The 14,834-nt window shown below is 39.9% G+C and overlaps 1 protein-coding gene and 1 long non-coding RNA gene across 2 annotated transcripts; one reads left to right on the forward strand and one right to left on the reverse strand.

Moving 5' to 3' along the window:
* The first annotated feature begins 787 nt into the window (after window positions 1-787).
* On the forward strand, window positions 788-9,531 carry LOC110122751 (tripartite motif-containing protein 77-like). The gene is made up of 6 exons (XM_020870305.2): window positions 788-1,360; window positions 2,577-2,672; window positions 5,232-5,462; window positions 6,776-6,798; window positions 7,509-7,606; window positions 8,867-9,531. Exons 1-6 carry the CDS (start codon window positions 905-907, stop codon window positions 9,358-9,360), a joined length of 1,398 nt encoding a protein of 465 aa, XP_020725964.2. The 5' UTR covers window positions 788-904; the 3' UTR covers window positions 9,361-9,531.
* On the reverse strand, window positions 7,089-12,432 carry LOC139031768 (uncharacterized). Its single transcript, XR_011484268.1, has 3 exons — window positions 11,949-12,432; window positions 9,835-9,989; window positions 7,089-8,166 (listed from the first exon to the last, which is right to left on the reverse strand). It is a non-coding gene; the product is annotated as an uncharacterized lncRNA (long non-coding RNA).
* Between the last annotated feature and the right edge of the window lie 2,402 nt (window positions 12,433-14,834).

The following is a 14,834-nucleotide window of genomic DNA, read 5'->3' on the forward strand; positions in this document are numbered from 1 at the left end:
CTTCTCCCACAGAATCCAAAAGTCTGTTCTTTACATTTGTGTCTCTTTTGCTGTCTCACATATAGGGTCATCATTACTATCTTAGTTATCTTAGTAGTTCTAATATCTGTTTTATATCTAAGTCTGGTTCTGATGATTGCTTTGTATGTTTAGACTAAGTTTTTCTTGCCTTATGATATGCCTCATGATTTTTGTTGAACCCCTGACATATTATATAAGGCAGTAGATACTGTGCTAAGTTCTTTTTGTATGCAGAGGTAAACATAAACTTTCTTCTGCTAGGATTTTAAGTATAGAGATTTGTGTTAATTTAGTCTGGAATTGGCCTCTCCAGAATTAGGTAAGTATTGTTCAATGCCATTGTCAAAAACTGTTTCTTTCTATGTTTTTGTTATTCTTAGACTATTGGCTTTTCTCCTCAGGCTGGCTCATGCTGTGATCACAAAATGGCTATGCAAGTGGGCATTATATCTGCAAAATGTCCAGAAACAGAAAAAGCCATCTGTTTATTCTGTGTATCTCCTCTGGAACAAGAAAATTTTTTTCTAAAATTGCCTTAGGAGTTTTATTTCATTGGTCAGGATTGGAACAAATACCTTGTGCTAACCAATCAGAGAGAGTAAAAAAGGGGAAAATTGTGATAGTTTTGGACACAATGTGACCTGCTGCATAGGAATGAGCCCAGAACCTCTGATTTCTTTGTCTTTGAAAAAGAGATAACATATGTGGAAAACACTGGATTTCCAATAGGGAAATGAGAAGTAGTGCTGGAGGCCAATTGTGGAAAATAATAATGCATTTTACTGGTCTGTAGGAGTCTCTTTTCCCCACCATCCTCAAAACATGGGCTGTCCTCCTACAGTACATATATGTATTAGTGAGAGAAAGCTTAAGCTCAGCTCACATGCCAAGGGTAAACAAAGTCCTTTCCTTTTGTTTCCTTAGAAACATGGCATCTGCTTCTGCACAGTGCCTCCCCAGTGAGATCATCTGCTCCATCTGCCAGGACACGTTCACAGACCCTGCCACCATTAGGTGCGGGCACCGATTCTGCACTCCCTGCCTCTGTCTCTTATGGGAAGACGCCCCAGCAGTTACTTGCTGTCCTGTGTGCAAGGCGGTGTCTCCGAAAATGGACCTCAAGAGCATTATTCTTGCTAAGAAACATATTCATTCTACCGGAAACTCAGTTATCTCCCAGTTACCTGGCTCTGCCAAGCAGATGTGTGGGACACACCAGGTGATAAAGCTCTACTTCTGTGAAGCCGACAAGAGCCTGCTGTGTCTGTTCTGCTCTTGCTCTGCGGGGCATGCCACTCACGAACACTATTCAGTAATGCAGATTGCAGAGCACTGCAGGGTGAGTAATGCCTCTGGCTGCACTTTAAAATGTGGAGGACCCTGTACCTGATAGGCACTGGGCAAAACACGCTGGTTAATAACCATTATCATTTTATGCTATTAAATACAATTTCTGAACACCATGTGCCAGGTGCTATTCTGAAATCTAGAGATAAAGCAGTGAAGACACTAGGTAACATCCTTGCTCTCCTGATGTTTAAATCCTGTTGGGCTGAGAGGAATGATGATGAAATTAATGAGGATTAGGATGGTGGTATTTCAGAAGTAATGTGGTAGATGGGCTTCCCTGCTGGCTCAGACAGTTAAGAATCTGCCTGCAATACAGGAGACCTGGGGTTGACCCCTGGGTCAGGAAGATCCCCTGGAGAAGGGAATAGCTACCCAATCTAACACTCTTGCCTGGAGAATCCCATGGACAGAGGAACCTGGTGGGCCACAGTCCATGGGGTCGCAAAGAGCCAGATACAACTGAGCCACTAAGCATGCACACAATGTGGTAGATAAATATCTAGTTTTAGTAAGTCATTGGCTACTACAAACATGATTATAATGAGCCTGTTCTAATTATAGCAGATTTAGAGACACTGGCCAACATTTTCTAACAGTGCCACAGGAAAACTGAGGGCTGATATTTCACAATTAAATATAAAGCAAGAGACCTCACAGAATGAATTAAAAGGTATTCCTTCCTCTTCTATTATTTTAGAAGAGTTGGAGAAAGGTTAGTGTTGATTCTTCCTTAAATGATTGGTGCATTTCATCAGTGAAACCACCTGGTTCTGGGCTCCTCTTTGTTGGAAAATTTTTCATTATCGATTCAATTCTTTACTACATATGAGCCTGTTCACATTTTCCATTTCTTCTTGAGATAATTTTGGTAATTTGTGTCTTTCTAGGAATTTGTTCATGTTGACTTAAAAAAAGGCATAATGTGAAAAAAACAAAACAAAAGCAAGATTCACTTCTGAAAACTGACAAGGTTATTATAAACTCAATGCTAGATTCCTCAGATAATGGATTACATTTTTCAAATTTAGACATTCTATCTTTGCTTGATCTCCTCAGATTTAGGAGTTAGTATTCCAAAGGAAAATCACTGACACCTCTGCTCTCTTTACTGTTTGTCCCATGTTCATCCCTTTATATCTTCTTTTAGGTATCTGAAATGTACTAACTTTGCTTTTCTAGTGCTCCAAATTATAGTTATTTTGCAGGAGCACCTTCTGATGCAAATGAAGTCTATTTGGAAAAAGAAACAGGAAAATCAACGAAATATAAAAAAAGTGACCAACATATTCAGAGCATGGGAGGTAAGTCACAGACCCTGAATCCCTTGAAGCCAGTTTGGAACAAATATCCTGGTAACTTACAGTGGAAGAACTTGAATTAAATCATAATGTCCCCTGAGAGGGTGATCAGAGAGAGCTGCAAATGGAAAAACATGACCTTCAACGTAGGATTTCATGTTGAATGATTCCAATAAGTAACTAAAATTTTTTTCTTGATTTTCTTGATAAAGCAATTATCTACCACTAATATTTCAGCAGAGACAAGAAAATGCAGTATCACAAAACAAAATGCAATGGTCACTCAAATAGAGGTAAAAAAAGAGTTCTGTAGGAGCTTAACAAACTTTGAATGTTAAACTTCTCAAACAAATAAAAATCATCTTGAAGCTAATGTTTTAGTAGAACCTGTAAATTCATAACAAAGAGATCTAAGGTATAAGAAAGCTAAATATGAGAAAAAATCATGGAATTATCTGGGGCATGTAGATAGCTCTGAATAATTAGTATATAGGGTATGAGGCAGGCAGTGAGAGATATGGCCGGCAAGGTAATTATAGCCACAGCAAGATGCCAAGCAAAGGATTTAGGGTTTTATTATTCATTGGTTCACATTTATGAATGGAGAACCTGAAACTAAAGAAGTTGAACTACATCTTCATTTTCAAAGAACTCAGTCACTTCTAAAGAAGACATATCAGCAGGCTATTTTACAGAATATTTCTGTAAATATTCTGTATGTAGTGCTGTAAAAATACTGGAGGTCAATAACAAAATTACCCTGATCATTTAGGATGGCTTTCCTAATAAACCATTCTTTCATAGGAGGGCATGTGATGTGTTGCTCACTGTTCTAGGTCCACAGAGAGATATGGGAATGGGCAAAAAGGAACAAAGCAATGACTTCAATAGGATATAATCTTGTAAGAGGAGTCATATATAACATTTATAATACATCACATTTGTAAAGTTCTTGGAAGAAAATTAAAGCAGATATATATAAATAGTACAGGTTTGGGGGATGTATGCTGGCCAGAGAACACCCATCGTGACAGTTACATCCGGGTAGAGATCTACAAGATCACAAAGGTAGTGAGCCAGAAGCTCGCTGAGAACACATCATTCAGGAGCACAGAAGACAGAAGCTATGGTCTGAAAGTCTGGGTCCCCCCAATTCAGATGTTGAAATTCTAACCCCCAAAATGATAGTGTTAGGAGGTTTGGCCTTTGGAAAGTGATTAGGTCATTAGGAAAGAATCCTTATTAATGGGATTCTTATAAAAGAAGCCCTAAACAAACAAACAAAAAACAAGCTTAGTAGAGACCTGCCCCTTCTGCCATGTGAGGACACAACCAGAGAATGGCTATCTAGCCAAGGCATAGAGGAAACCTAAATGTTCGTTGACAGATGAGTTGATTGCTCAGCCATGAAAAAGAATGAAATAGTGCCCTTTGCAGTAGTAGCATGAATGGATCTAGAGATTATCTTACTAAGGGAAGTAAATCAGAGAAAGGCAAATATCATATGCTATCACTTACATGTGGAATCTAAAAGAATGATACAATTACACTTATTTACAGACCAGAAATAGGCCAATAGTCACAGAAAACAAGTCTATGGTTATCAAAGGGGAAAGTGAGGGAAGGGACAAACTAGGAGTTTGGGATTAACATATATAAACTATTCTACATAAAAATAGATAAACAACAAGGATCTACTTTATAGCACAGGGAACTATCAGTTCAGTTCAGTCGCTCAGTCATGTCCAACTCTTTGCGACCCCACAGACTGCAGCATGCCAGGCTTCCCTGTCCATCACCAAGTCCCAGAACTTGCTCAAACTCACATCCATCTCATCCTCTGTCATCCCCTTCTCCTTCCACCTTCAATCTTTCCCAGCATCGGGGTCCTTTCTAATGAGTTGGCTCTTTGTATCAGATGACCAAAATTTTGGAGCTTTAGCATCAGCCCTTCCAATGAATATTCAGGGCTGATTTCCTTCAGGATGGGCTGGTTGGATCTCCTTCTGTCCAAGGGACTCTCAAGAGTCTTCTCCAACACCACACTTCAAAAGCATCAACTCTTCAGCACTCAGCAGGGAACTACAATCAATATCTTGTAATAACCTATAGTGAAAAAGAGTTGGAAAAAAGAATATAGCTATACACATGTATATGGATAACTGAATTACTTTACAGTATACCTGAAACTAACACAATATTGAAAATCAATAATACTTCAACAAAAAAATACATGCATATGGTAAAAAATGAAAACCAAGTATGTGAATGTGCTTTGTAAAGTGGAGTATATTTTAATTAAGTGGGAAAAAAAGATGGATATTTAAGAGGTGGGCTCTCACTGTACAGCAAACCTGCTGGCACTAATCTTGTATTTATTACCTTATTGAACAGTTAGAAGTAAATGTCGGTTATTTATAAGCACTCAGTCTTTAGTACTTTTGTTATAGTAGTCCAAATGAACTAAGACAAGCATTCTATATATAACACATAGGCAACAGATGATAAGGGAAGAATAAAACCATCCAAATACATGATCTAATTAATCCAATGTCACTGCAGGGTTTTATAAATCTACGACTAGTGATGATACGAGCTGAATACCCTAAAGTGTGTCAGTATCTCCAGGAAGAAAAACAAAAACATTTAGAGATGTTGGCAATTGAAGGCACAGTTATTTTTCAGCGACTCAATAGAAATGTAGCCAGAATGATTCATATGGGGAAACTCCTGAGAAAAATATATGAGGAACTGAAGGAAATGTGCCTTAAAGCAGATGTGGACATGCTCCAGGTAAGGACTAAGGAAGGATGTTGGGTGCAGAACAGCAACCTGCTTGGAAAGCACTTCTATCATTTGACATTATATCCTCTTTGACTTCCATTATTTTTCTGACTCCAGAGTCCAGATTCTGACTCTTCTACCTCTGTGATGGCAGGTTTTGTTCCTCCAGTATAACCTGGAGACAAAACAGCAGTTTTGCCTTCTATGGAAGAAGGAGGACTATGTGGAAAGATTCAAGTAACAGAGACAGAAAAAAAAATCTCCCAAACCTTCTTATATCCATCTAACCATACAGTTGCCCTTCCAACTCTACAGGTTTTGCATCTGGGGACTCAACAAACCAATGATGGAAAATATTTTTAAAGAAAATTCAGAAATTTCAAAAAAGAAAAACTTGAATTTACCAGTGCTGACAATGATTTACATAGCATTTACATTATATTAGATCTTATAAGTAATCTTGCTATTTAATCACTAAGTTATGTCCAACTCTTTTTGACCCCATGACCTATAGTCTGCCAAGGTTCTCTGTTCAGGCAAGAATACTGGCTGCTCATTGTTCAGTTGCTAAGTTGTATCCGACTCTTTGCGACCCTGTGGATGGCAGCACTCCAGGCTTCCCTGTCTTTCACTAACTCCCGGAGAATACTGGAGTGGGTTGCCACTTCCTTCCCCAGAGGATCTTCTCAACTCAGGGATCTAACCCTTGTTTCCAGCTAGGCAGGTACCTTTTTTTTTTTTTTTACCACTGAGCCACCTGGGAAGCCTTTAAATAATCTAGAGATGCTTAAAGTATACAGGAATGTGTGTACATTATATGCATATACTGTGACATTGTATATAGGAATTTGAACACCTGATGGATTTTAGTATCCAAGGGGGATCTTGGAATGAATTCCCTTCATTTAATGAGGGATGACTGTGTTAAACAGATAATTTATATTTGCACTTGATAATATGTGTAACATGTGTAACCGTAGGATGCATTCATCCTTTCTATTGTGAAATTCTAGATTTGGAGTCCACACACCAAAGAACTTTGGGGAAACCCCTGTGAATACTTCTGTATATCAAGACAAATAGTCATTCATGCACCCTAAGAACATTTGACTTTCAATTTTTTCAAGATTATGATCTTGTCAAGTGTATGTAAATGTGAGACTGGATTTCATATTTATAAGGAGAAGGGAAATGACAAATGATTTTATCCAAGAAAGAAAACTGGAAATAATGAATTTCCCAGTATAATCTCATATCCTCAAACTAGACTTAACAGGAGAGTTTGTGCTGAAAACTAAGCCTTCTTCACTTTTTCTTTACAGGGTGTGGAAGACACAATGAAAAGGTAAGTTTGCCCCTCTATTTAAATCATGATAATTATGACAGTGATCAGGTTATTTCTGCTAAGATGAACCCTCCCTTTCAATGAGAAGCTTCTTTCTCTCTGTATTTATTCCTTCCTTCTCTAATAGTCTGCCAGGTTTTATATAGTCTACCCTTTGGTTACAGTACGTTTGAGAGGAGTGCAGTTTCTATTGCAAGGCTTTCTGTAGAAGTTGCAAAAAGATGATTTTTCCTGTCCCTAATTTCCAAATCCTAGTCATCCAAGGATTATTCCTGGTCATCCATGGGAAAGGCAGATAAACTCCGAGAAAGAGTAGGTAGAAGGATGCTGAGAAAAGGAGTGAAGTAGAATTCATCAAGAAAGAACATACAATAGTGCTGACGTTTCATATGTATTAAATGGCAAGTTCCAATAATTTTCCGCCTATTAGATTTCAGGAATTAAATAAGAATTGCTGTGTGGCTCTCCTAGGGAAGCTAGAAGGAAGGAAACAGGCACAGTTTTGATTGAGGCATCACATTCTACTAGGTTTGATATGCCGAAAGCAAGGAAGCAGATTATAAAATACAATAGCAACTGCAGTGTTCCTCCACCTGAGCTGTTAAATTCATACCCTTTAAAGGTAATTATGAGGATTCTGTTGAAGCATCATCAGTGGGTTGCTAATGATACCTCTGGGCCTATTAGTAAGTGGGCCTTTCTCTTTACAGGAGTCAGTTAATGCAGCTGTACATTCCCCAGCCTTTGGACCCACAGCTCAGTACATGGACCATCACTGGGATGTTGGAAAGGCTTAACAGCTTCCGAGGTGAGAGGCGGCACTCTGCGTGAAGGCAATCACATTTCCTACATGAGTAGATAACACATTGATGATATCTCTTCACCACTCTGTCTGTTCTTTGTAGAGAACAGGGGAGCAGGTACATATGCAAACCCTTATAACTTATTTATTTTATTGCTAATTATGAATCAGAAAAGTTAACTGAAGCCTGTCAAAAATAGTAAAATATGACACATAGTTTTTTATATAGCTACTTGTAGTGAGTTAAAATAATAATAATAAAAAGAACACTTTGACTTATAAAAATGCATATCCATTCAGTGTATTTATGTGGATATTGAGATTCTTAGAACCACCTTAATGCTGTTACTTAAATTTTTACCTGAATATTAAAGGTAATGATTGTATGTGAAAAATCACAAACTTTCAAAAAGCTTGAAAACAATACTTAATTCATTGTGTAGAGGCCTCCCTGAGACAAATGTAATTGGAGGTGAGCCCGGCGGACAAAGGAGAAGCTGGACTAAGATGGGATGAGTTGGATTCTGATTTAGCAGCGACTCCATTAGAAATTCTGAGAGAAATCACTGCAGAAAAAGAGCACATATAGATATTTGGTTTAGTTTATTTTTACTTCCTTAAATGTTAAGCCCTTATAGCCTAGGCAATGTGATCCCTATTTAGGACTAAAAATAGCAACAATGTCATATGAAATATATATTTATTACGATTATTTTTAATTTTGTGATGATTGATTAATGAGATGACTTAAGGGCCATTTTGCTATTTTCTTGACATCTATGAATGGACTCCCAAATTTTTGGTGAGGTAGTGAAAATAAGCCAGAGTCTGACATCCTTATCTTTATGTATTCTCAAAGTTTTCCTCCCTTCAGTTGTACAATTAGAGATTTTCTGGCTCTTTAGATAGATAAGAAGCCCTTCATGTTCTTTCTATGTATTTTCCAGCACACACTCTGTATAAAAGGGTGTGGTAACACAGGGTTTCTAACGTCTGTGATTAAAGGGTTCTGGAACTAGCCAGTATTGCCACACTCGTGGGAGCTAATTGTTACAAGCTCCAGAATTTTCGGAGCAATTACTTAAGGACTGGCACCTTGAGACTGGTCATGGTGGGTTGAAATATTCCCAGCAAATAAGACAAATCAGTTTTGCTTCGTTTCAGAGGTTTGGTTGCTAAACATCTGTCACAACACCACTGCACTTATATGTTCCTCAGAACTTGAAACTGCTGTTCTCTGACTTCATTGCTTTCGTTTTACTGAAGTGTACATTACGTTGGATGGTAAAATAAGAAACTGTCACGTGCCTCTGATTGAAGCCCTGAGATGTCTACAGTGCAGTCCTGTCTATCGAGATGTGCCTTGGGACCCAGCACGTCCAGAGAACACTCCTACATGGGGCGCTCAGACCTTCACCGCCGGCAAACACTACTGGGAGGTGAATGTGGGCAACGCCTGTGACTGGGCTGTAGGACTCTGCAAGGAGTCCTGGACAAGCAGGACTGATATGCTGCTGAACTCCGAGGACATTTTTCTACTTCTATGTGTCAGTAAGGATGGCCACTTCAGTCTCTTTTCTACCTTCCCATTCTTACCCCACTATATTCAAAGACCCCAGGGCTACATAGGGGTGTTTCTAGATTATGAATGTGGTATGATAAGCTTTATTAATGTTGCCAGAGGTTCCCTCATTTGTAATTTCCTCTCACGATCTTTCTCTTTCCCTCTCAGACCTTTCATTTGGTGTGGACCCAAATGATCAGGAACAGGCCACAAACCTGACCAAGGTTTTGGTAATTCTAGTAGCTGAGGGGGCTCCTATCCTGGTGACTTCTAGAATGGGGAAAATCAATTATAACTTCACGGTGTTTAACTTCATTTTACCTTTAGGACTTATAAAGGCTGCATTATTTTTTAAAGCGGTGGTAATGTTAATGATGTCCATTTGTCTTTTATATTTTATTTAAATAAAAGCAATCACTTTTATTTTATTGGGTAGGATATAAGCACTTTTCATTTGCCATCTGAACTTGCTAGAGATCAAAGAACACATGGGTGTGGAAACCCAGTCAAATGCATGAATGCAAAGCACAGAGGATTCTTCTTCCAGAGAATCCTTGTCAAAACTCAAGGGCAGCACAGAATTTTCCTGTCCTTCCACTCATCTGGCTAAATTCTATTCCCCCTTTAATCCTCGGTTTACTTAAGTAAAGTAGATCAATTATAATATGACCTCAAGAACAGCTTATTCTTTCCCTTTGCAAAGCTCACAGTAGATTTTGGATCTTCTTTTGTAGTGTCCAGATTGCAAAAAAGGAAGGACAATATCCGTCCTCTTCATAACCACATTCCAGGGACAAAACACCAGGTTAAGGATATGAAAGACATCTGAAAAATATTTGAACAAATGAATACATAGGAAAAACACTAAAAGCAAAGGCTATATAACCAAAAACATTTACTATCGTGTAGACACAGTCAGTAGCTCAAGAAGTGATGAGAAACATTAAAGAAGTGAATTAAGTTATTGTCCAGGTTCGTGACTCAGAAATTCATTTTAGTGGGCAAGATATAGATTTAGTGTATGATTTGATGCCCTCAGTGTTGCTTAGTAGTTCTCAATGATGAACAGATTTTCAGGAACACACACATATTTTTACCAGAGCAATAGTAGTACAGATAATGAGGCTTAGCTGCTTGGAATCTGCAGTATTTTTAAGGAAGATACATAGAGTGAAAATACTCTGAATATATATTTTCAAGGATGGGCAATGAACTTTATTTCTCACATATACAAAACATCCAAGCTGTCAACAAATTTCATCTCAAAGAGTGTTACTGACTTAGAGATTAAAACTTTGCAAAATAATCAGACATTGAAATCCCTCTTTGGGGATATATTGCCCAACATAATGACTCTAGTTAACACTGTTGTATGACGGATAAGAAAGCTGTTAAAAGAGTAGATTCTAAGAGATCTCATCATAAAGAATGTTTTTTTCTTTTTTCTTCTATTTTCATATATATATATGAAGTGGAGTGTGAAAGTGTGAGTCACTCTATAGTCTGACTCTGACTGATTCCATCAGTTGTGTCCAACTCTTTCTGACCCCATGTACTGTAGCCTCTGTCCATGGAATTCTCCAGACAAGAATACTGGAGTGGGTAACCATTTCCTCCTGGGGATCTTCCCAACCCAGGGACAGAACTGGGATCTCCTGCATGGCATGCAGATTCTTTACTGGCTGAGCCACCAGGGAAGCCTATATATATACATATAAATATTTCTCTTCCCACTCTTCTTTCTTCCATCTCTGCATCTTTTGTTCACTCTCTTTATAGAGAAAGTGGCTTAGGGAATAATCTCCGCATTAAATGTATTTCTATGAAGTTGTAGCTGAAAATAAACTTTAATTAGAGTTTCAAGCATTTGCTTAGGGATTATTTAAAGCAAGCTAATAATGCCCAGGTGGCGCTCAGTTCAGTTCAGTCGCTCAGTCCCGTCCAACTTTTTGTAACCCCACGAACCGCAGCACGCCATGCCTCCCTGTCCATCACCAACTCCCGGCATTTATTCAAACTCATATCCATTGAGTCGGTGATGCCATCCAACCATCTCATCCTTTGTCTTTCCCTACTCCTCCTGCCTTCAATCTTTCCCAGCATCAGGGTCTTTTCCAATGAGTCAGTTCTTTGCACCAGGTGGCCAAAGTACTGGAGTTTCAGCTTCAACATCAGTCCTTCCAAAGAATATTCAGGACTGATCTCCTTTAGGATGGACCGGTTGGATCTCCTTGCAGTCCCAGGGACTCTCAAGAGTCTTCTCCAATAACACATTTCAAAAGCAGCATTTCTTAGAAGCTCAGCTTTCTTTACGGTACAACTCTCACATCCATACGTGACTACTGGAAAAACCATAGCTTTGACTAGACCGATCTTTGCGGGCAGGTGGCGCTAGTGGTAAAGAAACCGCGTGCAGGAGAAAGGAGATGAGGGTTCATCCCTGGAGGAGAGCGCAGCAACTCTAGTATTTTTGCCTGAGAATCTCAAGAACAGAGGAGCCTAGCGGGCGACAGCCTATAGAGTCCCAAAAAGTTGGACACGACTGAAGTGACTTAGAACACACGCACAATAATGCCCTTATTTTTGGAAGGGATCCAAAAATTGTTGCATACCTAAATTTTTTAGATTGATTCTGGCACCGGCCAAAATGCGATAAATTGCCAATAGTACATAGACAGATAACTGAAAACTCAGAATCGACTATAAACAGTAACTATGTGAGGACTGCGAAAAATTAAAAGTGGAAAGTGAAATGAGGAGAGAAGTTAAAAGTGAAATCATTACCCGCAATGGAGTTGGATTTTGTGGGACTGCTTTTCCGCTTCTCTTTCCCGGCATTGACTGAAAGGAAGGGAGACAGAGCTCTCTGGTCTGCGCAACTTGAGCATGCAGCAAAAGGCCACACACAGACGCCCGCTCTCTGGTCAGGGAACCGGGAAAAGATGTTTCTGCAAAAAAGAAGTGTGGCAGAAAGTTTTCTTTTTCTTCTCTTTTTTCTTTGTATCTGTTGGGAAGTTTCCCTCCGGGCCCTGGATGGGTAGGCCTCCGGGCTCCCCGCGGCCCCCGCGGGCCTCAGTTCCCTGTAGGAGGCGGGGGCGCCCCGGCCACCGGCCTCTCCCCGAGCAGGGATGCCGCTCCTTCCGGAGGGTCGCGCCGCCCTAGGGCTCGGTAAGCGTCGCGGCCGCTCTCTGAGTCCCCGCTGCGCCGGCTCGGTCTACTGTGCTCGGTCGAGTCCCGCCTTGCCCCCCGTGACTGCTGCAGCCCCTCTGGCCGCCTCCCTTCCCCGCACCCGGAAGAATTTACTAGGTTGTAGGTCACCTATGCACGCATGCGCAAGCGTCTGTGCTCCTTGACTGCCATCGTGGCCTTGTCTCGGTGACCCTATGGACTGTAGCCTCCCAGGCTTCTCTGTCCATGGGATTCTCCAGGCAAGAGTACTGGACAGGGTAGTCATTCCCTTCTCCAGGGAATCTTCCCGATCCAGGGATCCAACCCAGGTCTCCTGCATTGCAGGCGGATTCTTTACCATCTGAGGCACCAGAGAAGCCCCAAACCGCCTATTCTTCAATTTAAAAAGAAGGGGAACATTTTCTTTCGCAATACAGTTGTTCAGGGGCCCAGTTGTTTGGGACTCTTTGCATCCCCATGGGTGGCAGTACGCCAGCGTCCCCCCGCCCCCCACCGTCTTCCGGAGTTTGCCCAAGTTCGTGATCATTCATGGTGATGCCGTCCAGCCATCTCATGCTCTGACGCCCTCTTCTCCTTCTGCCCTCAATCTTTCCCAGCATCAGGGACTTTTCCAATGAGTCGCCTATTTGCATCAGGTGACCAAAATTCTGGAGCTTCAGCATCAGTATTTCCAACAAGTATTCAGGGTTAATATCTCTTAAAATTGACTGGTTTGATCTCCTTGCTGTCCAAGGGACTCTCAGGAGTCTTCTCCAGCACCACAGTTGGAAGGCATCAACTCAGTAATACAGTAGTAATCAATTAACAATACAGTAGACTGTATAAAAAGCTGTTTAGATCTTTCAGAATTCAAAGATATTGCTGGCCATGTCCACACCTCAAATTTCTCACATTGTTAAACAGCTTGGTATTGTGACTGGTTATTTCTTAACTGAAGGAAATTGCCACTGTGGCAAAAACAGAATATTCCAGTCAAAGTCAGATTTTGAATTATTATGAAGGTTTCCTAAGAGTCATCCCCCTCTCCAACAGTTTTCCTCCTGTATAAAAAAAAACAAAACAAAATAAAAATACGGTTTTGTTGTTGGTGTTAGTTTCCTCCAAATAGCTTGGACTTCCACAGTTTGATTCATCCTATAGCTCCAGGCGGTGAGTCCTATTTGGTCTGAAAAATCAAACAATTACAGTACCAGCCAGGGACTGGTTTAACAAAGAGTAGTTAACTAAACTTTTCTACTTCCATTATTTCATTTAAACTTCACAACCAACCAAGCAGGATTTCTTGTTCAAAATCACCCTGCTGAGAAGTGTGGGGGTAAGAAATCACTTTTGACCCAAATTAAAATCCACAAGTCATCAAGTCTCCTAGATCAGGCAAAATACAAGCAACATGTTGTTTCTAAGCAATATGTTAATTCAATCACTAAGTGTTTTCTGGCAAGTTGACAGTTCAAGGGACAATCTACCAGCTTGAGGATGTAATGGTTAATAAAACAGCATTCTTATAAGAGATAATCAAAGATTAAAAAAAACATATAGCTGTTAAAATGAAGAAATGTACACAGTGCCACTGATCTGTACTTCTTCTGCCCTCATCCATGATCTAGAAAATGCTTAAAGGCCTCCTCTGGTGGTCCAGTGGCTAAGACTCCTCACTCCCAATGCAGAGGGCCCAGGTTCCATCCCTGGTCAGGGAACTAGATCCTATATGCCACAACTAAGATCGAAGTTCCAGTGTGCTTACAACTAAGACTCAGCACAGCCAAAATAAATAAAAGTAACATTAAAAAATGTAAAAAATGCCTTTATTGCAACCCACTGATTAAAATTCAGGAGAGTGTGCATACACAAGATATAGTCACAAACTATGGTTTCCTTTGATGTCCTTTATCTCAAATAGAATTTGTCATTAAAAATCAGTTTGTGAATATATGAATTAATGGGATTAATTTTTGTAAAAGTGAGTTAGATTTCAACTAAAGTCTTCTTATATGAGTATAGCTACATTTTTGAATTTGCCCTTCTATCTTTATTATTGACACCTTTGCATTTAAAAACAAAACGTTGAGGAGAAGGGATTATTCTAAAGTTCTTTGAAACTATTATCAGGAACTCCTCCCCACCGTGATGTAACTCTCATTCCTAACAGACAATACCAGAAAACAAATCCTTTTAACATTTTATTTTGTAAAAAACATTTCAGTTCAGTTCAGTCCTGTCTGACTCTTTGCGACCCCATGGACTGCACCACAACAGGCTTCCTTGTCCATCACCAATTCCCAGAGCTTGCTTAAACTCATGTCCATTGAGTCAGTGATGCCATCCAACCATCTCATCTACTGTCGTCCCCTTCTCCTCCTGCCTTCAATCTTTCCCAGCAACAGGGTCTTTTCTAAGGAGTCAGTTCTTTGCATCAGGTGGCCAGAGTTACTGGAGCTTCAGCTTCAGCATCACTTCTTTCAATGAACATTCAGGGTTGAT

This window comes from Odocoileus virginianus, chromosome 28, assembly GCF_023699985.2.
Source record: "Odocoileus virginianus isolate 20LAN1187 ecotype Illinois chromosome 28, Ovbor_1.2, whole genome shotgun sequence".
Classification (NCBI taxonomy): Eukaryota; Metazoa; Chordata; class Mammalia; order Artiodactyla; family Cervidae; genus Odocoileus; species Odocoileus virginianus.